The 25,121-nt window shown below is 38.6% G+C and overlaps 1 protein-coding gene across 7 annotated transcripts in view; it reads right to left on the minus strand.

The window, feature by feature from the left end:
- Positions 1 to 25,121, minus strand: part of LOC108708756 (protocadherin Fat 3-like) — a 406,168-nt gene that overhangs the window by 178,445 nt on the left and 202,602 nt on the right. For all 7 annotated transcript variants that reach the window (XM_041582699.1, XM_041582701.1, XM_041582700.1 and 4 more), the window contains exon 3: positions 2,833 to 3,147. In XM_041582699.1, the coding sequence (XP_041438633.1) occupies positions 2,833 to 3,147 (315 nt within the window). The remainder of the gene's footprint in view (positions 1 to 2,832; positions 3,148 to 25,121) is intronic.

Raw genomic sequence — 25,121 nt, forward strand, 5'->3', positions numbered from 1 at the left:
GGAACATTAATCAAGATTGGGGAAAAATTTGCACCAAGGCAGAAACCCATGGCAACCAACCGAATTTCATTGTACCTGGCTAAAAAATGTCATCACTATGGATTGCTATGAATTAATGCTCAGATGCATGCTGTATTTGCCCATACTTAATAAACGAGCCCCACTGTTTTTTTTGTTTTTTGTTTGGTTATAGAATTAACAATGTTAAAGTCGGATGAAGGTAACAGGACATAATACGGGAAAATTTATAGAGACATTTTCACATTTATAGAAAACAGGGAAAGTCTTGCAACTGGAATATCTTTTTACAGCTACTATTGGACAACTACAAATGGAAAATTGATTTCTAAAAATGTTTAGTGGCCAATGGTTAAAAAAAAAAAACCATTGCAAGCAGAATCTGTGTAATGACCAATTTTTAGTGTTTATGGTCTCCTTTCAAAGAACAGAAGTACATAAATGTAGAGCTTGCCTGGTTCCTCTGCAACATGCTCAGTAAATCAATTTTATTAGCAAGAATGTATAGGTGCACACACACACAGCCAACAGGAGTCCTATGAATGGAAACAATATTTAATATGTCTATACATGGTTACTGATTACTAAAAACACAGCGGGGCTTGAGCTGATATCCGCACAAACCCCTAACTAGACGCTGCTATCTCTTTCTTAATAATATGCCTCCTACAGTGGTGCAATTAATTAGGTTGGAAATGATATGACAATTTGCACACACATTCCTGGCCACCCTCATTGTCCTCCCCCATGCCTGGGTCTGATGCTCTGGGTGAGAATTGAATACTCATTTGACTATTGTTAATCGTGGAGTTCTTACTGGGGAAAAAAAAACCTTTCTTAAAAAATGTATTTGCCTAAACTATGTGTTGGAAGTGGATTGGTCGCTTGTCTGGTTCTCCCAAATTCAATGAGCACGGAGAATCCGTTTGTAAAGCTATTGAGTATTTAGAATCTATGAAGGAAAAAAGTAAATCCCGAAAAAAATGAGAAAAAGGACATGCAGACTAAAATAAGAAGCTACATGGCAAAGTCATGACACAATATGTATGTTTGGTACATGCAGTACTATTTAATTCACTGTACAGCTGGAAACTATGGGTCACTCCATTATTTATAGTCTCAACCTTTGGTAAAGCTGCTCATTTGCATTTTATAATGAACTTCCCATGGATATACCAAGCATTGGCATTAGGGAGGAGGGCAATGGATCGATCTACACTTTCCTAATGTCAAAAGCACTGCCAGTAAATGTCAAATCCTGTTTGAATAAATTATTCTGCTACCTCTACCCAGGAACTTGAGCTGACCCTAACATGTCTTCGTTATTAGCCCAAAGAGTGCCACATTACATGAGCATGACATGGTTAGACCTCAATTTGAAGTATTATGCATTATCTGTCTAGAAGGATCCAGCGAAACAACAAGAACAACACAAATGACCATGCAGATATTTAGGCTTTGCCACCAGGAGAAACTTAACCACTCAGAAAACAAGAAACTAGAAACAAGATCAAAAATTGTACAACAAAATTGTACAGAAATTCACATGCCCTTATACAGGTATTTTGGATGAATCCCCCAAAACTAGTGAGCTGTATCTTGGTCATAATATCTTTTGTAGTAGACTAATTTAAAGAGGGGCACGTATGAGTTCAATTCACTCCATTATTTGGTAATATTACCAGACAAGTAACTCTTTGGCCACTCATTTCAACTGCCTCATTGCACACAGAAAGATCTGATCACAAATTGGTGAACATACCTTGGAATGGTGATGGTTAGTGATCTTACATACAATTGTGGCCACCAGCAGACTGAATTATGTATATCCTGAACAATCAAAACGAATGAGATCAGAAGTTTTAGAATGCTAGGGAAGGGTGCTTTACATCAAGATAAGAAGATATCAACTAAGCACATGTGGCTTGTTGGGTTGATCTGTCTCTCTACATGTCTCACCATAACCATTTACAAAGAGCAATGCCACCTAAACCTATAGGTGCTTCACTGTAAATATGAAAAGTAAGGGGAAAAACAGCACATTTAAAAAAAACAAAAATACTCTACACTATCTACAATAGAAATGCAGGTAATATGCCTGTATATAACCCAATAAATTATGTTGCAGCCCCACTTAATGCCCCATTAAACTTGTCAAAGGTGTTGTATGTCCCTTGCAGCTGTCATTGTCCATTAGTCTACAATTCCAGTGGGTCTATCATGATCTGAAAAGTGGACAATGTATATCTTGGTGGCTCTCCAATAGTGAGGGGGTAGCAGCTCCATGCAAAGACATAGGGACACCTAGAACAGTCAACACTAGACTTTGACAACTGCAAGGAAATCAATAGCAGCTGTTTGACATGCACAGAAGGGCAGCACACGTCCCCTACAGTAGCAGAGAAGCCATTAAAATATTATTATTATGGAATGACATGCAAGCATGACCTTCCCTGGATTTACAGGAATAACCTTAAGGGTAATGACTTCAGTTCCAATAAAATACAATGTCAGTGTCCTGCTATTATAACTACATATCCTAGACAGCCAATACTGAAGTTCACAGCAGTGAAATAATAGTGAGACTCACAAGACAGGTAACTGCTTGCAGGTAAAAGGTAAATACAGGAACTGACCATGGGAACCATACCATAATTCAAGTTCAACAATAGCCAGACACATGGTTAGTTGGACAGCCTTAATGACTATGAATGACTATGATCAACTGACAACACTGTTCAGCCTCTTCACGAGGACATTTTACTCTGCCAATGTAACAAGCAACAACGTGGTCAAAATATCTAAATTTTTTACCTGTTTTGGGATTGATAGCGAAGAAATTCTGTGGGTTGCCACTTGTGATACGGTAAGTTAACTTATCGCTTGAGTTGGAGTCAGGATCAACAGCTTGAATCTGAAGAACGGACACATCCTTTGGAGAATTCTCCACCACAGCTGGATAGTAGATGGGTTCGGAAGTTAGAGGGGCATTGTCATTGACATCTTCCACTTCAATGTAAACTTCTATGGTGCAGAACAAAGGGACCACTGCCCGATCAGTTGCGTAAATTGTTAGCCAATAGGACTGGGTTGTCTCCCTATCCAGTATATCCGCTGTATAAATAATCCCTATGAGAGAATAGAAAAATAAATTTTATTAAACATGCATTTGCTGGTAGAACAGGGCCAGATCTTTAGCCCTTAAAAAATCTTGAAAAACTTGCATCACCTTAGGACAAGATACTGTCATGTTTATTTAGGGTTGCCAACCTTTTTGCTAGTGCAGTGATATATTTAAAATATTAAGAGTTCAGAATTGGTTTGGCTGAAAACGATAGACTTCATCCTAGCAACAAATGATACAGTCGTCTGACAAAAGGAACTACAAACAAAAAGGTACTAGAACAAATACCCCCCTAAAGTGGAAATCTATGACCGGCACATAAATAGGAAAATATTTTATTCAAGGAAACCGGCCAGAGATGCCACTGAGGGATCAGCGATACCCAGAAGGTGCGAACTGCATTAACATGGTATAGCCGAGCACAGCAAGAGTATAATTGCAGGAAAGGAAGGCAATTTGGGCTGTGTGGGCGGCGATGTTCCCGACACATGTTGTGCATTTCTGAACTTGTGATTAGAATCATAAATGTCAAAGGTTGCCCTTGTTTGAATTATGAGGTGAAAACCAGACAGGGCTGAGGTGTATTGAATTACCTTCATTCTAGGTTGGGAATATTGAAATTTAATATATCACAGGTTTGTGCCATTCAGTCTTCATTACTAAATACATTTAGAACTGTTACTGGGTTGTCCTTATTGATGAGCAGAATAAAGCAGCCTGGATAAGCTGGCCTATCTAGCCTGCAGTCCTCCACCTGTCACATAGTTACAAATTCCAACCTGTAACTGTCAGTTGATGCTGACAGTTTTTGTTCAGCCCAAGCTGGAGAATGCAGATTGCACATGGCTGCTATAAAATAAATAAAATGTTCCTATTGTCAGGTCTGCAGATGGCAACACCTACATGGGCTTCAGGGAGTCTCCCCTACTTGCAACTGGCAAAAGGCAGCTCTATCTTGTTATTTAGCGCTAATTCCCAGCATCCTTAGCCAACAGCTGGTGGCCCCAGCCTGCAAGGAGTTTAGCAACAGCTGGAGAAACAATGTTTGGAGATTCCAGACCCCATACCAGCACTTGTTGATTTTTTTCTGCTCTTGCAACAACTGTGCTGCTTCAACTCAATGTCAAAGCAACTCCACCAAAATCAATGGAGGAGAACAGAAAAGCTGTGCTGGTCCCTAGAGCTAGAGCGTGTACACCACTGAGTTGTCACTAGACCGTGCAGAAGTGGGGCTCGCTAGAACAGGGTTCCCCAACCTAGTTTTTTTTACCCATGAGCCACAGTTAATTGTAAAAAGAGTTGGGGAGCAACTCAAGCATGAAAAACTTTCCAGAGGGTGTCAAATAAGGACCGTGATTGCCTATTTGGTAGCCCCTATGTGGACTGGCAGCCTCCAGAAGGCCCTGTTGGGTAGTACATCTGGTTTTATGCAACCAAAACTTGCCTCCAAGTCTGGAATTCAAAAAGAAGCACCTGCTTTGAGGCCACTCATCCAATGGGTTTGTGAGCAACATGTTGCTCATGAGCCACTGGTTAGGGATTAAAAAAGTGCACTAGAAAGTCGGCATGGTTTTGGTGGTCTATTCCATATCTGGCCATAAAGCGAAAACCAGGATCAACATGTCCCTATTAGCGCTAAAAAAAAATCATGGCGCCATCCAAAGCTCATCTGGCATGTATACCTTGAGCTAGTGATGAAATATGCCTGCAAAATAGACGGGGGCCTTTTTTCCTGATCACAATATGTAGCTGAGCCTCTTGGTGGTATGGATGGTATTTACAGTACGCTGACCCTGACCAATTTTATTCTTATCACTGAGGCATTTGCTCAAAGCTCTATTTAAACTGTGCTTTTTATCATGTGGCTATTTTTTGTTTTCAGTGTGTTTTGAGACTGGGGGATTTACACCACTATTTATAACTTTACTTGATAAAGGGCTTGTCCCGAAACATGTTGTACACTCCCCAATAAACGGATTTTTTGCAGTTTGACTGCCGCCTTGGATCTGTTCCACATCTACACTACAGTTCTACATTATAACTTTAAGGGACACTGCCATCACAAGGTTTAATAGAGTTCCATCATTTTCTGTAACATTAGAAGTTCGTGTCTCCGATATATATGTATTTTGGGCATTCAGTCGATATGTTTACTTTGCATTAGCCACACTCACTATTCTCTCCCACTCGTGCAAATACTGATTGATAAAGGCAAAGAGGGCTCCACATTCTAAAATATAATATAAATATGAACATAGCATTTTATTCTGCCAGTGCTGATGGAGCTTTGGGCATCAGCATACAGTCAGAGTTGGAGAAAGCAGAAAATCCTTATTGTGTACACATGGGGCTAAGCGAAACCATTTCCAATGGGAATTTATACACTGTTGACGCTCGCTCTCTCCACTACGTCCCAGTGAATCTAAATCTGCGTTGTTAAAGCGAATAGGAAACAGTAGACACAGACAAAAATGTAGACGAATCATGAGCCCTGGTAACATTAGCAGCCTCTTCAACGTCTGTGGGATAGGAAAGAGATTAAAAGCTGCCGGTTGGTGGTGAAACCTGAGCCGAGCACTTTAATGTCTCAGCTGTCACATTGTAGCCGGCCGATAACATGAATTGTCGTGACAGCTCCACCAGCTTAATCATGGCCACCGTCTCCACCGGGGGAACCACATTCCCTTACTGAATCTTTGACGTCCTTTGAAGTGTGGCACTTTAACATGTGCACTTTAACCCATGCAAACAGCATATACTGGGCAGCTGCCAGAATGGACCTGCTTTTCATTAGGGCCCATCATACGCTTGTTAAAGCCAGGGACGTGCCTTCAGCCATAATGTCCTGATTTGTTTTAAGATTTAGGTCGGAATATGATCCAAGTCTATTCTGTATCTGGGGTTGGGGCCTGTGAATGTATAATATACGAATTTGTCTCCTGTGATTATCTGGATGTGATCACCGACAATACACAGGGGCAGATGTTCATTTAGATCTGTGTTGTAATTAGACGCATTTTACACACAGATCAGAACATAATGAACAAGACAGACATTAGCAGATTATTGTAGGTTCTGTAACTAAAATTCAGAACAAGCAAGAGAGCCTACAGCCGCCAGTATCCTCCAAAAACCAATGGTGGTATGCACTGATGCATAGAAAAAGAAGCTAACACAATGTTTGTCTATGGAGATTGATCAACTGTCAGTTGATGAAAGATATTTCTAGTGATAGAAAGGGTAGGTGGATAAATAATATGAATTATTTATATTATGCTAACATGTTATGTAGGTATGAGATTGCTCATCATTCACATCCCCTATCGCATTCACACCCTATGGACATTTATATGAACCTTATGCAGAAATGGAAACACCTTGCAGCTAGTGCTCTGGTTGGTATAGAACTTGGGACCACAGAACATCAAGGCAAACAAATCTGTAAATACTGTATTATGTGTATACAATAGATCCTCATAATTACTGTCTATTTAAAAGGGAATGAAATGTCTAATTATTGGTGGGGTTCTGAGTTTTAATGACATTCCCCCCAATGAGTGTAGTCCTCCTACTTTCCTGCAGAGCATTAGCTGTCATCATCTTGCCCTGGACTCCCAAGTGTTCCCTACTTCGGTGTCTGTGGACAAGATGGTGGTGGCCAACGCTCTGCAGGAAAGTACCCTGGGACAGTGATCTTTTTAAAGAAACACTGGACCAGGGTAGTAGATAAGTGATTTTAAGTTAACTTCTCTATTAACGTAGAAAAAAAAATGGCAGACCCTCCAGACCAAGTACTGTCCTTATCCTTGGAGAGCTTTTTGGTGTGCTGGTAACTTTCTCTATCTCCAAGTTAAAAGTGATGAGGCTTATGAGAACATGGGTGGAGTGTTTTAGGCCACTCCCCAATTCACACAGGCAATGACAAATTTGTCATGGCTTGTGTGAATTGGGAAGTTGCCTAAAAAGTAAATTTAAAAAAAAAAATCAAGACTGTCGGAAGGAATACTTTGGTTTAAGACCAAATCTGGTAAAAAAAACATTGCAAAAAAGAAAAACTTACACTCGCACACCCTGGCCGTCCAGAATCAAACGAATCCCAGGTGCTCGATGATAGAGGAATTGGGCAACCTCAAAAACAGCGTAGACACAGAACACACCGGCACAACATGGGTATTACTAGCAGGTTTAACCTCGCTCGTTTATTGCGGATGTAAAAAAAACAATGCGCCATCAAAAAGGACACCATGGTTGGTTAAATGGCACAGTAAAAAATATGAATGAGCAACCTGTCAATCTAGGCGTTTAGAGATTAAATACAACGTACATTAGATAGGGTTTTTTGTATTATGACTCTTGAAAAGATGATCATAAATGGAATTTTTCATAAGCTTGAAAAGATTTAATTAGCTGCTGTGAGACGAACACTTTATCAAATGCAAAGGGAAATCGCTCTGTGAATTACGGTTCATTTTTGCCCAATTGACATCTTCCAAACTCTCCCGTTTTGTGCAATAAAGGTGAAAATGCCTCCAATCTTCCCTTTGAGCTGGTTCTGGTACAGGACAGAAGACTCGAGCTGTTTCTGACTGTGAAAATGATTCCATCTCTTGATGGTCTGCTTTGAAAATTGCTTGATAATTGATCTAAGCCTGTCCTCCAAGAGCAAATAGCCTGAAAGCCAATGTCTGAATTTGATTTCTTCTCACAAAATAGCTCCAGTTCATGTAATTCTTTTTTTTCAGTTACGGCTATTCTATGATAATTACTAAAAGAATTCCTTTAGCAAAATGGCAGCCCACTAGAATGGGGCCACATTCTGATAACGATTTGAAAGGGTAGAAAAATCCATTGGCAGAGGATTGCATTGGTGCATGTATGTGGTCTGTTGCCAAGAGTATTTTACTAAAAGTGGCCATAGACGTTACAATTACGATCTTTTCCAGAAAAGATAGCACAATAGAATAGAAACAATAGAATTCCACCTGTATCTGAGGATTCAGCACTAACAATGACCGATCTTCAGGTGCCTACAAAGGCGCCCAATAATTATTTCTGCCCAGTCAACGAGCCAACGGACATTCAAGTCTTCTGCCGATATCGGTCGGCTCGTATCCCACCAAACATGCACCAAATATTGTATAATATAAAATTAGTTTTGTATGATATTATCGGTGCATCTATGGCCACCTTAAGGTCTGTAATAATCAGATGGTTGGACTGTAGACCATATGTTCAGACCTCCCTAATTTAGTCTTGTAGAGATTCTCTATTGTTTCTGAACCTGAAGAGAACCCCATCGTTCTTCTTAAGGGTCATATGTACAAATTGAAATTGGTATAGATTCTCTTGCACACACAGTAGGGGACATTTACTGTTACCCTAAATAAATAGGACTTACTAGAGGATCAGATTTTTACTAATATGAGGCACACACATATCATTACTACCTCCCCATTCCTTCCCCCTGCAACAAGGAGGAGTGTTTAAAAATAATAATATAATGAGCTCTGTATATACAAGCCCTTTACCATCCTCTAGTTGCAGTCAGTGTTTCATGTTTTATGAAGTGTGGGGAGGGGGGTGTTAATTTGAACTTGATTACAGAAGTAGTTTACTTTTAAGTTAACTACTAGTTTGTTATAGAATTCAAGATTGGACTGGGGTGTGCGAGGCCCACCAAGGTTGTTACCCCAACCCCCACTGCCCACCCTTTGCATCTTATACTTGCTTACTGTTCCCCCTTTTCAGCGTACACTTTTAAATACTGTCTGGCTGATTGGGTCACTGACCCCTGCAACCAACCAACAGTTGGCCTTTTGAGCCTACAGTTTCATTGTTATTGTTACATTATATTATATAACATTTTATTCATGCAACTTATGCACACCACTGAATGACATAAAGGGGGTTTATACTAAAATCCTAATTTATCTCAAAATGGAATTTTTCTGGCTTTTTCCCCAAAGTGCTCTAATTCTTTGGGCTTTTGTCCTGAATTGATAAATTTTTTTGAGTTTTTGCACGAAAACCCTGAAAAAGTTGGATTTTTGGGCTAAACCCAGAGCAGACCACGAAAATTTCAAATTGAGATAGTTGCCTCTCCCATTGACTTATACAGGACCATGACAGGTCTGAAATAGTGGATTTTCGGATTCTGGCTTTTTGCAGCATCAGGGTATAATAAATCTCAAAAATATATTGTTTTTTTCCCTCTAAAAATATTTTTTTTTTCTAGTGAACAAAACTTACATTTTTCATTTAATTTAACATTCGAATTTTAAAAATAACCTCCAAAATGTCACTCGAAATTATCTGATGCAGTAGAACAGGAAGCATAATTGATGGCAAAAATGTGGGTGGGACGGAGGGGGAGGAGAAGCCAAGATCCACCCAGATCACTAAAAATACAGGTTGGCATCTCTGCAGAGAATCCTTAAAAACAGATAATACCTGAAATTCCAAGCTGGTGAATTGTTGAAAAAGTGTCAATTCAAAAACCACAAAAAAGTGAAGACCAACTGCAAATTGTCTTTGTATATTTAAATACTAAACGTCACTTTTAAGGTGTACTACCCCTTTAAATGCCTTCTCCTCTTTCTAAAATTGCTCTTGAGAACCAGGAAGTTGCAGAATGAAAGTACTTTCAGTTTCATGGTTATCTCACTGAAAGAAGTAACAAACACGGTATATCTTTTTCTTGATAGAAAGCAAGAGCATAAACCAATTGATCAAACCCATGCTGAACAAGGGTCTACACTGCCCCTTTAAACACACACCAAAGCATTTCACACTGATGCCCATAAATGAAAGGAGCCATTCATTTGCAACTGTACAGAAGGCGATTGTTATTTGCTTTGCTAAAATGCAGCCAGGTATCATTCCGCACCCTTATTTCACACGCGTGTGCCAGAAGGCAAATACCTCTTGCAATTCTTGAACTCTTGTAAGGGGAAAAGAATGTTTTGCCGGTGGCAGATGGCAGAAGAAGGCATTCCGAGGGAGAATGTTTAGGATTGCAGAGCATGTTTCTGTTCCGTGGGGCCACACAATCAGCGCTGTTTTATTCTTACAGTAGGTGTTTTATTTAAATGGAGCTAAATAATCCGAGCCGCAGGAAATAAAGTCAAAGAGAAATTCCTGCCGAGAAGCAATACCGGGCATTAACCTGCAAGAGCAAGAGGGAGGAATGCATAAATTCTCTATCCAGATTAGAATCAAGCTAAGCAGTACAATTCACTATTTTCGTTTCCAGTTAAATGTATGGGACTGACTAAAGCCTCAGCACAAAAGCCACGGAAGCATCTTCTTAGAACTGCATAAAATGAATAAATAAAAATGGATTAAAATGTTCATTTAGCAACTCTTTGGGAGTAGACTTCCTATAAAGAGAATACACGGAAAATCTGATGTTTAAAGGGATTCTGTCATGATTTTTATGGTTTTTATTTATAAATTATACTGTTTTCAGATCCACAGCAATGGGAGCACTCCATTACTGGAGATGTTGACCACATGGATACCAAATCCGGGTAATTTTGGGAAACCCCATGTTCTGCTCCAGCAGGATGACTCGTAATGACTTCTTGCACCATGGTGGTAGACTTGACTCAATACCTACAACCTTTTTAGGTGGGACAGGCCTGAATTGTGGACCCCAAAAGAAGCAAGGCTCACCAGACAGCAAATGGGGTTTCAGACATGGGTGCAACTGGGATGGCTTGGGTCATGGTCTTAATTGTTCTACTTTTTAATATTCAAATGTTGGGTTGTGTGTCTCCTGCTGGAGCTTTCCCCATATATAGTAACATATCCAATATACCAGATTTAAAAATCATGTAAAGAAATGTACCCTTATGAAGCTTTTCTTTTTATACTCCTATAGCTTCATGTTTTCTCCCATGGTGCTAGTCATCTTCCACCACAATATATTATAAATTCGCCTTTATTGAGAGAGGATGTGTGTTAAATAAGGTAAACAAAAGATTCAATTCATTTACAGAAATGAATGTGAGCGTCTTTCAGGTTAACATCTCATTTATAAACTGGCGGCTTTGAAAAAAAATCCATAAAAGAGAAACAGAAATGGACAGATATAAGCACGGTTCCATTTCTCTTTGTGCTCCCAGTAGCGCTTTATGCGGCAGACCAGACAGGCGGCCTCGCTGCAAATCGTTTATAGGGAAGGAGTTGTTGACTTATTTACTGTGGACTCGGAGCTGTTACATTTTATTAAGTGAAAATGCATTTTATTATTTCTTCTTGGCTCTGCTACTGACTCACAGGCACAGCTTTATGCTCTTCTTAAATAAAGTTTCCCAGTGTTTGTAATGCACCACAAAAGTTACTTTCGTGTTAAATTCAGTGGTTACTTTCGTGTTAAATTCAGTAGAAAAGAAAGCATGCCCCTTCTACATGCATTTAAAATGGCATGGGGGTGGGTTAGACGGTGCAACTGTTCTGAGACTTGATAAGTAATATTTGTTGCTTTTCCATATGCACGGTGTCATCAATTATCCTTCTACAGGCTTCCAGGGGTCCAAGCCAAACTGCCTGTATCCAGGGCTGTATCTAGGCCCACCCTTCCCGCTCACATCTGACCTCCTGCTCTAACCCCCCCGCGCCGTGCCCTCCCACTGCTCCTTGTACCAACCTGCTTGCCCGCAGTGGCGAATGAGTGGGTAGTAGATGTAAAAATCTCCCGTCCAGTCCCTTATGTTGATGTGGTAAGATGGCAACATGCCGCCCCCCAAATCCAAGCCTACCTGTGTCATTTTGGAGATGGGTTCTGATGGCAGCCCCAGTAAGTATGTGGGTTAATGGAATGAGGGTAGAGTTATGGTGGATCATAGTTGGCTTGGGCATAACTGGGCATTGGTTGGAAATAACCTGCCTGTATTATTTTGGAGATGGGTTCTAATGGCAACTCCAATAAGTCTGGACGTTAATGGAATGAGGGTGGAGTTTTGGTGGACCGTGGCTGTTTTGGGCATAAATGAGCATTGGTTGGCAATAACCTGCCTGTACTATTTTAGAGTTGGGTTTTGATGGCAGCCCCAATAAACCTGGGAGTTAATGCAATGGAGGCGGAGTTATGGTGTATCATGACTGACTTGGGCATACCTGGGCATTGGTTGGCAATAACCTGCCTGTATTATTTTGAAGTTGGGTTCTGATGTTAACCCAATAAATCTGGGGATTAATGGAATATGGGTGGAGTTATGGTGGATCATGGCTGGCTTGGGTGTAGCTGGGCATTGGTTGGCAATTCTCTAAAAGAGCAATTCTTTTGCTTAGCTGTGAGATGTCTGTGAAGGATTTCATTTTACCAGGTTATGATATATAGTATTGTCTAATTAAAATTTTTTGATGTTTTGGGCAGTCACAACTCTTTAATAATTAGGCCCTTAGAGTTGAATGTATTGTTATTTTCCTTTCCAAGTTTCTTACTTAACTTAACAGTCACTGCCTTACTGGCAAGCTAGTCTCAAGATAGAACTTGGGCCAGAAACCTAGAGATAATAAGTTGCTTGTGCAGCCACAATTTCTATACTTTTAGACAGCAGGCTATTCACGCATATACAGGTATGGGACGGATTATCCAGAATGCTCAGGACCTGGGGTTTTCCAGATAATGAATCTTTCCATCATTTGGATCTTCATATTTTAAGTCTCCTAGAAAATCATGTTAACATTAAATAAACCCAATAGGCTGGTTTTGCTTCCAATAAGAACAAATTATATCTTAGTTGGGATCAAGTATAAGCTACTGTTTTATACTGTTTATAATTTTTAAAAAAATTGGATTATTTGTATAAAATGGAGTCTATGGGAAATGGCCTTTCTGTAATTTGGAGCTTTCTGGATAACGGGTTTCTGGATAATGTATCCCATACCTATATTGTAATATACAGGCTTCAAATGTGACTTTTGAACCTAGTTATCATATCTGAGTGTGGCTTTTTCGATATACTATTTGTTTCTGATATTTGTCCACTATATTTGCAAATTGGATGTAGGTAAAGGTTTCTTGTCCACTCCTCACCTTACTCCCTTCAGTAATATACAAATGAAGGTCTTTTCCCAGACTAATAAGTTATACCACGTAGACTTTTACTTCTGAAGTCTGCCTTGTGTACATTAGTAGTAGTGCCGTACCACCCAGAAAACGTCCAAGGAACTATATAACGTCTGATAAATGCTTACCTAGGAAACCGCAGAAAAGAATGTTCATGTTTACTTATGATTTGCCTCAGATTTCACAAAAAAAAACAGGAATGTAACATTATCCATTTGGTTCAATAACAGCATCAACTTCGAAAAGGCTTTGATGTTGTTGTTTAGAAAATATTCGCCGATACATTCCATAGGTTTCTATGTTTATGTAACATCTCCTAGCAGTTCAAAATGTTTAGAACCATGACCATTTTTTGATGGAAAACATCAAAGTTCATGCGGTTTAATAGTTCATATGATTTTTCTAAACACCAACGGAAAGATAACATAAGCCGTGTAAAGAATAAAAAAACATATCATATATCAAGTGAAACCTAAACTACTAGGAGACACATTCATCAGGTCACAAAAATGTTAACACTGCCGACAACACAATACAATGGACGATCATTTAATGAAAATGTGGCTTCAGATTTAGGACCACAGAGAATGCAAGTTAGTAAACTAGAATGCGTGTGTAGAATATTTGCCTTATTTATTATGCCTCTCCCACCCTGAAAGGTTGCTTTGTTCCCATCCATATCCAAAAATGTGTTTGGACTTAAAATAAGCCAATTGGTTTAGAGTCAATTCTTTTTGGTTCTCTGTGAAGTCTCTGGGGCAAATTCACTAAGCGCCGAACTCTAGCGTTAATTCGCTAGCGTTTGGCATTTTCGTTACTGCGCAAATTCACTAACAAACGCTGGCGTAGTTTTGCTAGTGTTACTTCGCACCCTTACACCAGGCGAATTTTCGCTAGAGATGTAACTACGCAAATTCACTAACTTGCGCAGTGTACTGAACGCTACCTTTTACGCTAGACTTCCTTCGCCACCTCAGACCTGACGAAGCGCAATAGAGTAGATAGGGATTGTTTCCAAAAAAGTCAAAATTTTTTCTAAGTCCCAAAAAACGCTGGCGTGTTTTCTACATTATGGGTGATAGGCTGAAAAAGATCGAAAAAATTTTTGGGGCTCCCCTCCTTCCCCCCTACATTTCCTGACTCATGGCAACTTACCTAGACAGTGGGCACATGTGTAGGGCAAAATAAAATTTTTATTTGCTGATTTGAAGGTTTTCTAGGCATTTGTAGTGCAGATACGTGTTCCTCCATTGAAATTTGAATTTCGCGCCGTATGCAAATTAGCCTTCGCTAGCGTAACTTCGCTTTACATAGCGAATCAACGCTAGCGCAACTTCGCAACCTTACGCTACCCCTGAGCGCAACTTCGGATTTTAGTGAATTTGCGGAGCTCTGGCGAAACTACACCTGGCGAAGTGCGGCGAAGTGTGGCGAAGTTTCGCCTGGCGCAACTTCGCATCTTAGTGAATTTGCCCCTCTGTGTGTGTTAGTCGAATGAACTCACAACTCGAATGGATTCTGATTTAAGAAAAAAATTGAATCATTAAGATCGGGGTTAACTGAATTGAGTTTTCAGCAAAAAAATACTTTCGAATTGATCGAATTTTCAATAAAAAAAATACTTAAATCTCTCCAACTGATCGAGTTTTTGAGCGAAACACACCAAAAAAAAACCCATGAAATTCATGAAGGCTATTACTATCTTTAAATTTTTCAAGGGACCTCTGCCACTGACAACCTCAACAGGTTTTTAGATGGTGTATTTCGGATTTCCAGGGTCGGTGTATATTATAACAAATCTTGAAAATGTTAGTCTTTTTAAAATCTGGGGGGGAAAACGATTTTTTGACTCAGAAATAACTTCAAAGCTTGAATTTTTCGTGGGGAACACAACTCAACCTTTAATAAATCTGCCCCTAAGGGTCAGCAAGGGTAATTCTTTGCCCTACAGTATGTATGCAATCTGTAATTTTTTTTCCTGACTTTTTTTGAATTGCCTTTTCAGAGCAAAGCAACTTTTGGCCACCTCGATGAATACAGTGCTCTATGCATTTGGCAGTAATGTATTCATAGGGGTTGTAAGGGGGAAGGAATGTCGTTGACTCCTGTCCCCTACCCATCCCCATCTTGCGCTCCTTGGTGCTCTTGCACTTCTGCCCTGGGTCTTTGTTATTGACTCTCATGATGTTAAGGCCACTTTATGCTCTGCCATGAATATAAAATGGAAGCTATTCACATCTGCACCTCTGCAAGCCCCATATATCAGGAGTCATCAAATGTCTCTTTAGACATTGCACTGAATGCAACCAATACATTAATTCATCTTTAAAATTACTGATACCATTTTTGATTACTCTCTTTACCCTGAGTAATTAAAATGTAATTATATTCAATGTTGTCTATAAAAAAAAAAGTGTTATCAGGGTATTCCGCACTGCAAGTGCCCCAGTGTAATTAAATATAATATGCCCAGCACAACTCATCATTAAAACCATCATCACTATCAGCAGAACATTTGTGTAATAATGTCTCAAACCCCAAAGGAGAAATCCAATAAAATCCACCTCCGATCTCCGGGATGCTGATTAAAAAATGTAACTTACCCTCAATTTCTATCAATTCCTAGATGGACTACTATATCAAATCTTTTAAAGGTCTCAACTCAACCTTGGGAGTTTACAAAAAAAGAGTCCTGCTTTAAAGATGTCTCTGCTAAATGCCTTACATCACTTTAATTCTGATATATATTAACGAACCATGCAACTCAGCCTAATAATGACTGATACATTAATTCATTTTTACTTAACCAGCAATCTGTTGTTCTCCCATGGCGCAATAATCATATTAGCATTAATTTTGTGTTTGTTCTCTTGCAGTTAGATTTTGGGACGTTTGTCTTGTTATTGAAAGGCATCCAATTAACAGAGCTATTTCTCAGAATAAAGAGTTCCTTCTAAAGCTTTCTGTAAAAATGACCTTGCCGAATAACTGCAAGTATCTTCCATTTCATTGCTCCTACTAATAATCCCTTTCCGTGATGGAAGAAACAGTGATATATGAAAATTTAAGCCAGAGGCTCAACCCATTTCATGTTCAAGGGAATCATTGCAAAATGCAATATAAGAAGAACAAAATCAAAGTATTAACAATTATGGGGCAAGATGATACAAGGTGCAAAGTTAGTGGAGTACAGGTACCGGAAACCCTATATCCAGAAAGCTCAGAATTACGGAGTCCCATAGACTCCATTTTATCCAAATAATCCAAATTTTTAAAAATGATTTCATTTTTCGGTGTAATAATAAAACAGCAGCTTGTACTTGATCCCAACTAAGATATAATTAATCCTTATTGGAAGCAGCCTTTTGGGATTATTTAATGTTTAAATGAATTTCTAGTAGACTTAAGGCATGAAGACCGAAATTACGGAAAGATCCGGAAAACCCCAGGTCCGAGCATTCTGGATAACAGGTCCCATACCTGTATTATTCCCTAGCAATCCTATAATATGTGACTGACTCTGCCCTGTAGACAGAATCAAGGCAGTTGATGGATGGGGCCAACTTGAAAGCTAGTCAAGTTGAGATTTAGATTAAATTATTTCCTAACCTGAATACTTCTCAAACTGTAGGGCGACTGTTACACAACCATTTTTTTTATATATATATTTTATATATTAACCTTGTTGGTTGGGGAAGGATCACATGGGACTTGAACCCATAATGTAAAGAAAATGCCTTACTCAGGGGAAAAAGTAATAGTCTGGTGCAGAACACAGGCAAACACAATTATTATGGTAATATGTTATAATAACTGTGGCTCAAGCCATAATTAGATCCAGAAGGGGGTCATGGACTCCAGTTGAACAGAAAAACTGTAGGCATAGTTTATCATCGGACATGTCCCATCCCCCAAAAAGAAAGAGTAATGGGAGAACTTAGTTGTGCTGTCTGCCCTTGTCTGCACCAGGTACTTTACTAAAGAGAGCTACTCTGGTAAGTATTGGTTCAATGAGATGAAATGAGGGCAGCAAACCCTAGAGAGCCATGGAAAGGTTTTATTAAGCTGGAGGATTCCAAAGTGGCTATGATTCTTGAGATGCAATAAAGATGGGATATGGAGACTGAAAGCATTAAATCAATATACCCACCAAAAAAAGATGAGCTTGCTGGAATAATTCTGTTATCTGGTGACTCATTAATCCAGAGCTACCTGGAAATATGCCTCACATTATTTTAAAGAAGACCCTTAAAAATCACAACAAATGAAAATCTTCAAAATTGGTGGGATGAAGTGCAATCTTCTGCTTGAAAATGATCTAATGACAGTTTAAACACTGAGGGTGTGATTATTACACATGAGCAATCCGTATTCCGGTATTTTAAGTCACTGATGCCACTTCATGCTGAAATTCCCCTCTGTGTCAACCTACCTGTGCCAATCGCAGGAAAAGGTTTAACTGGTGCCCAAAATATAAAATTTTTAAACATTAGCAAGATCATAAAAGGGTATTAGATTAAATTAGAAGGCAAAAGTTACTCTGTAATGAAAACACTCCTGCATGACATGACTACTACATGCATAGTGCATACCGAGTTCTCATTCCAATCTATGTGTTAAAGTCAGATGATGATTTTGGTAAGGAGGATGAGATCCCCATTATGTGAAATAGTAGAGCAAAACTCATCACTCTTAAGCTGAGAATGGGAGCCAAGCTCAAACCTTCAGCCAAGGGAAGCAGAACACAATAGAAAGAAAAATTGGACTTGTACTCTCAACAACTCCAACGTTCAAATGTGAACGTTGGAGCCCTTGAGAGTGCAGCTCCAGTTTTTTCTTTTCTATGCTGATTTTGCTAAGGCTAAGACTAGAGTTTTCTGTAATTGTCCATTTTAATCTAGTTCTACCTCGAAAAATATCAATCCAGCAACAACTTGAGGCTATTTAGCAGTTGCTACTGCTCCTACCATTCAATGGTAATCAAGAGCTGTTCTACAGCTTCATTTGGACATCCTATACTTTGTCTCTTTTTATGTTATTGTCTATATGTATTGTGATTGTATTTTATAACATGATGCCGTTTTAGGTCAGAGCACAGCAGCCAGGTGACGTAGTCTTTTCCATCAGACTGGGAGATAACAACCGGCAGAACAGATGGAGAAAAAATAACTGTTCATCATATAGTAGCTATGGCTATGACAGAAGGCCAATATTAAAAAAAACAAAAAAAACAAATACATTTGGACTTAAATTGAGTGAATAATTAAAATATGATGAAACATTTGCATCTCTGCCAGTCTGTTGTTTCATAAACTCTTGATGCCTTCTAAAGCTTGTTTTCTTATAATCAACTTCTAAAAATCCCTCCCACCCCATCTGTTGGGGAGGCCAAAATTCATGATTACGATTTCCCTCCTACAGGCACGGCTGTCAGAGCCAACAGATACAGGACAGCTTTTGTTAGCAAGGTAGGCACAAACCATCTGCAAGCTTTAAAAATCCAGATTAAACAAGCAACTTTTTTTCAGACTATTTTTTTTTTTTATTCCGTTTTTCTGCCCCTCCAAAATAATGGCTTTCTCACAAACACTTTTCACTTTACAAAAGTTTACAAATGGAGAAATATGATTGGTTTGCAAAGATGATTTATCAATTGCCCCCAACTGATATTTTTGTGGTTCAGCATTCCCCCACCACATTTGTCCAGAACCCTTACCTAAAGGTGGCCATACACGGGCCAATAAAAGCTGCAGACAGACCGGGTCGGCAGCTTATCGGCCCATGCATGGTGCCCTCCGATGGGTTACCCCGATCAATATCTAGCCAAAAGTCGGCCAGATGTTGATCGGCAGGGTTAAAAATCCCATCGATCGCGGCCGCATCTGTTCATAGATGCGGCACTGCGATCCGACCGCACATATTGGCAGCATTATGATCCAATCATGGGGGCCCTAGGGCCCATAATCCAATCAGACAAGCAGATATCTCCATGTATGGCCAACTTAAGACACTGTTATATCAGTTATTTAACCATAGTTACAAGATTGTCAATGATAAAACATCGGTGCTCACCGAAGATCTTATTCTAAATGACCTTTAGTAAGATGCTTCTAACAATGGTTCTCCAGCCATATTTGTCAGCCCAAAGGAAACTTTTGTTATATCAGCTTTTTAGGATAAAAGACAAGTGTTCACCACATATCTTACACATATGACTTTCAGGCTGATACTTCCAGTATAAAGGGAAGCCTTGATGTCTTGATGATGGCCCCCCCGGCCTTTGCTCTCCACCCTTTAGTAGTGGCATCCTCACAGTTTGGGGACCAATGCCTTACATTTTCAATAAAGTCAAGTATGTTCAGAACAGCACCAAAAGGCGTTTGGTCTTGCAGAGACTCTGGACACATTTGGGACTGGTCAAGGTAAATCTTTGAAGGGTAAAATTGAATAAGAATCACCTCTAGAAATATTTAGTATATTTAGGAATGTTGGCAGGTATGATTTATTTGGAATGTTTATATCTATGTACAAGAAAGATAACAGCAATATTGCATGCTTTAGCTTAGGCATCATCCAAAGATAAAAACAGAAAAACATCTGCAAAAATGGTATTTTGATTACTCTTTTGCCTGAGGAGCTTTATGATGGAATCAAAGTACATCGTAAATTCTTCCGGCACCCATGTCTGCCTCCCAGTTCTCTTGTTGCCTGTTATTTTGTGAACATTCACAACAAAAAGGAATGATGAAGATATGGAGAGGTGACAAGTGACAATTGATGTACAATAGTTGGGAACAGACACATGGAAGATAGGGGGAGAGGATCAGAGACCAATGAGAAAAAAGGGAGGGGAAAGGAAACTGGTCAGGTGGGGGAGCAGAAGATAAAGAGGGAAAGGACAGGGGAAGGAAGTGCAGGTGGACAGATTGATGGAAAGAAAAGGGCACTTAGGCAGTAACTTAGATATGGATATTTGGGGCCTCCCACACCCAAGGTCCCATGTCACCCACATACTCCCTCACTATTGGAGGCAGGTGGAGCACCACGTGCACCCCACCATGGGCACCCCACCATGGGCACCCAACCACCCACACCAGTTGAGGCAGGTGAGTTGCCTCAGAGTTATAGAAGCTGCCAGTTGTGGTCATCATTAATTTATACATGTATAAACATATATAAATAGATGTAATATAAGACCACAAGAACATTTAACTATGTTTAAACTAGGAGATGAATTTAACATTTTTAGCAATCTCTCATAGCAGTATATCTTCCTCAAAAATGATCAGTCACATTCCTAATTGGAATAAATATATTAAATAAATTGCATTCTTCTGAGAAAATGAGACCCAAATGTTCCCTCATTTAGAAGTATAGGGGGTTAAACCATATTATCGGGCAGTGCACCTCATTTACATAAAACATGTTAATGATGGCTCCATGCATAAACATTTTAACAAGCTTCATCCCATTTACCAGGGGTAATTATTGGGGGAAAACAGATTTAATGAGCTACCTTGCTCACAAGTCCATCATTAAAATACTTTAGTGTCATTCCCTGGTATTTTAGCCTCATCAATACCAAGAAAAGATTTCTCACCAACATACAAATAATGTTCATATGAATACACTGGAATTGAGGGTCTTCACTGTTGTGTTTGCACACAGTGGGGTGTGCAAAGTTCTCATTATGGAAACCTATGACATCAATGGGTTGAGTTTAAGAGCATCAGGCATAATTAAGACTACAGCTACTTCCCAAAGAGCAGCCAAAGACAAGGACATTTTCATATATTTTATTATTTTGAGGAAATGAAAAGTCATATTAAACACAGCTAACCAGGCTAATGGCAGTGCTGTCCCTTTAATAAACAACTGAGATATGTCATCAATATACCAGTTCTACATAAAAAGTACAAAGCACCCATCAAATAAATGAAATGTGTTTATACTATAAACCATCGCAACATGTAAAAGGCTAAAATTAATTCCGCCAATACAAAGTAATGGAACCCAACCTTCCCTTCAAGTATGTTTTTTATATAAAAGAAAAAACATGATCCTCACCTATTATTCAACAAAACTCCAACCAATTCATTCCAAACTCAACCTCCTTCTGATACCTTTTATGTACACTCTATTACAGGTATGGGACCCGTTATCTGGAAACCCTCTATACAGAAATCTCTGCATTACGGAAAGGTCATCTCCCATAGACTCCATTTTATCAGAATAATCCAAATTTTTAAAAAAGATTTACTTTTTTCCCCGTAATAATAAAATAGTAAGATCCAACCTCAAACTAAGATTTAATTAATCTTTATTGGAAGCAAACCCAATCTATTTTGTTTATTTAATGTTTGTATGATTTTCAAGTAGCTTTAAGGTATGAAGATCCAAATTACTGAAAGATCCATTATCTGTAAAACGCAAGGTCCTGAGCATTCTGGATAACAGGTCCCATACCAGTACCAGTATTTTCAGAGAAAGACCCATCCTTCCCATCCTCAAGGCAACTCTTCCCTGAGCAAATGTCAGAGCATCTCAGTCCATGAACTTTACATCTGGGAAGTCACCTCAAAACATTTAGGGCTAAAGGGTGGGTACCCAAATCTATCATGCCTTCTTTTTCCTGTTAAGGCAGACAGGATAGGACAAAGTCACCATCTTCTACATTCTCAACATTAACTGACCCACAATACTCTTCATTTGCCTTAATGAAAGAGAAATTTATTATATGATCTACTATATTATCTTATCTTAGTTACAAGTAGATAAATTTACTCTATTTACAAGTGCCTATTGTTTCTCATTTACCTTATATACGGGCATGTGTTGGCATACAGGGATTTCTACTTAATAAAATGCATCGATTCCATTGCCAAGTTGATATTCTATCAATGGGCAGCCATCCATTAAACACACATTTTTCACAAATGGCAATAAATTGTATTGTACCTACCAATGAAAGAAAAGTAATTAATATCAAACAGATTTCATCTTGTCATTGGCCAAATAAAGACAGATGGTAAGTGTTATTATAATTCTAAAAAAAAAAGGAAAAAATGAAAGAAAAGATTCTGTATCTCATGATAAGAAAAACGCCATTACAAATGTTGACAATAGTTAAAGTGAGAGTAGTACTAAATTACAAGGGCGGTATTATAATGTGCAAAGTGTTTTACAGGTCTGGTACACAGCAGCTATTTAGATATATGTGTTCACTTTGCTATGGTACAAAACATAGCAGATCATGGGAATGGGTGCTTCCATATTGCTTTTCTCAGCTCAGGTATGGGTCATGTTCTTAACTAATAAGGCTGTATTTCTAAAGTCTAGAGGGACTAACATGGGAGATAAACCATTGGTATACAAGTATGGGACCTGTTATCCATAATGCTTGGGACCTGGGGTTTTCTGGATAAGTAGTATTTCTGTAATTTAGATCTCCATACTTTAAGTCTAATAAAAAATCATTTAAACATTAAATAATCCCAATAGGCTGGTTTTGCTTCCAATACGGATTAATTAAATCCTTTTAAAAATGTGAATAATTTCATTATTCATCATCTATGGGAGATGGACCTTCCAAAATCCAGTACTTTCTGGATAATGGGTTTCCAGATAGGGACCCCATACCCGTATATATTTAGTTTGCATAGATAAACTACAGGATGAGGGCTGCAGCTCCGCATTGAAGATATAATGACTGTCCAAACTCTTCCAATACATCTACTGGGTTTTAACATCTACTTCCTCCTCTTAGCTTGGTTATGCACAGAGGAGATCCGGTGAGAGAGTGTCCAAATATTGGGAGAAGCAGCACAGCATAGGGTTACTGTGGGTATCTCACAGATACAAACTACTAGATGACATCCGTGACCAGAAACATTTCCTGCCATTGCAAAATAACCTTGATGTTTATAAGGAGTTGGTTATGGTTCCATAATGGCAAGAACTACAGGGCTAACTGTCACTCAAAGGAATCCACAGGGCCAAAAAAATGTTTTGTAAAAAACTATATTTATTAGTAGAAAAATTACACATCTCCATGGGCCTTACGCGTTTCGTACCTTAAGGGCACTTAGTCTAAACAAAGAACTAACAAGTGACCTAACATAACGAGAACATTGATGGTCTGGACTTTCATATCATAAATAATGGCAACCACTAGGACAATCTGTAAATCTAAACGAAATACCATGTGTACTGAAATTATTCATAAAACCAAAATGAAGTTGATGAAGACCAAAGAGTGATTTGTCAACACTAACACCTCCAGATCTTCACCACAATTTGAAACCGTCTAACTGATTCTGGTAGAACTTGAAACAGGGTCCTCCATGGTTTAATAGCAAACTCTTTGTCAGGGCTTTACCACAACAGTGGACATGACCTTCTTAATAATTTCAATCTTCAGGTTTTTCTTTATATTATTATTATGCAAAAGTTTAGGCTGCAGAAATCAAAAGTATTTCCCTCTGATCATAACTGTTTCTCTCTTTTTTTTGTAATGGAATCTAGGAGAATTAAATAAAAAAGCTCATAATCATACTTGCAGCTTCAATGGCGTGGTTCAGTGTCTATCCTCTGGAACTCATTAAGCGAGCATTATGTACGGCAAATTAAAATGCAGGGCCGAGCATCTACAGACAAAAGGATGACAAAGCTTATCAAATGTATGCTGTGAACTTCTCATTAACTCAGATATAAATGCCTTTGTCATCTCAAATCAGTCTGCCGGCTCTCTAGGGTATCTCAGTATGCAAAAACGCAAGACCAAAGGTAAGGGATACATATTACAGTATAATTCAACCTAAGCACCGGAATATCACCCGTTTTTTATTTATCTGTCAGATTTAATAAGGAGAGGAAAAATTGTAAGAGTAATATCATTGGCGAAACTACAGAAGAAGCGGACCCTGTGGTTGCAGATAATCCCAGGAGTATAAGGGGCCCAGAAAGGCCAAAATTAATGAGCAATTTCCATATACAGTAGAACCCCCATTTTAGGGGTTTCAAGGGACCAGAATAAAATCATGTAAAATCTGGGAAATGTATTATACATAATATATTGGTGGGACCATAAAAAACAATGTAAAGTGAGGGAAAACTTAAAATCAGGGGATGTAAAATTGAGGTCAACTTATCAATGTTTTGGGCCCCAAATTGAATTTGCTGTTGGGCCCAGTAACACCTAGTTATGCCACTGGGCACAACATTTTACATGCTTTCATGGAACACACTGACAGGTTCACAAATTGTATTTTTTCTCTAAAAATGTGTGTTTTTTATTTCTCCAAAACTGTAAAAATTTGAGATTTATTGAGTGTAAAAACCATAAAAAAAGCCGTCGAAGTCCCATAGGGAGATACACTGATATTATTGGATCATTTTTAATCAATTCAGAATTTCAAAGGTTTTCTGAATTTTTTTTTCACTAGCAATTGGCTGAAAAACTCAAAGATATTCATATTTTTAGTGCATTGTTCAGCGTTTTTTTTTTTTCGTTCGTACTTTCTATATTTGGATCTTTTAATAACTTGAATCGGATTTGTGGTTTTAGAGATTAATCATGGTTTCCAAAAGTTCTAATACCACTAAAATTTGACCATTAATAAACTTGCTTCTCAGACAATTAAGTAAACGAAAAGGGAAAGTATTGGAGATGGATATCTTTACATAAGTATTCTGGTCAAAAGAATATTACTCTTTTTATTTATCTGTCAGATAGGGAGGGAGGGAGAAAAGTGTACTGTAAGTACTAATGTGAAAGGGAACACACTGACAGGTTCACAAATCTTATTTTTTTTCTCTAAAATATAGTATTTTTTAATTTTCCAAAAACTCAAAACATTTTTGATTTATTGAGTGTAAAAACCACAAAAAACTCTATTGCAAAAC

The sequence above is a fragment of the Xenopus laevis genome, chromosome 2L (genome assembly GCF_017654675.1).
Source record: "Xenopus laevis strain J_2021 chromosome 2L, Xenopus_laevis_v10.1, whole genome shotgun sequence".
Lineage (NCBI taxonomy): Eukaryota > Metazoa > Chordata > Amphibia > Anura > Pipidae > Xenopus > Xenopus laevis.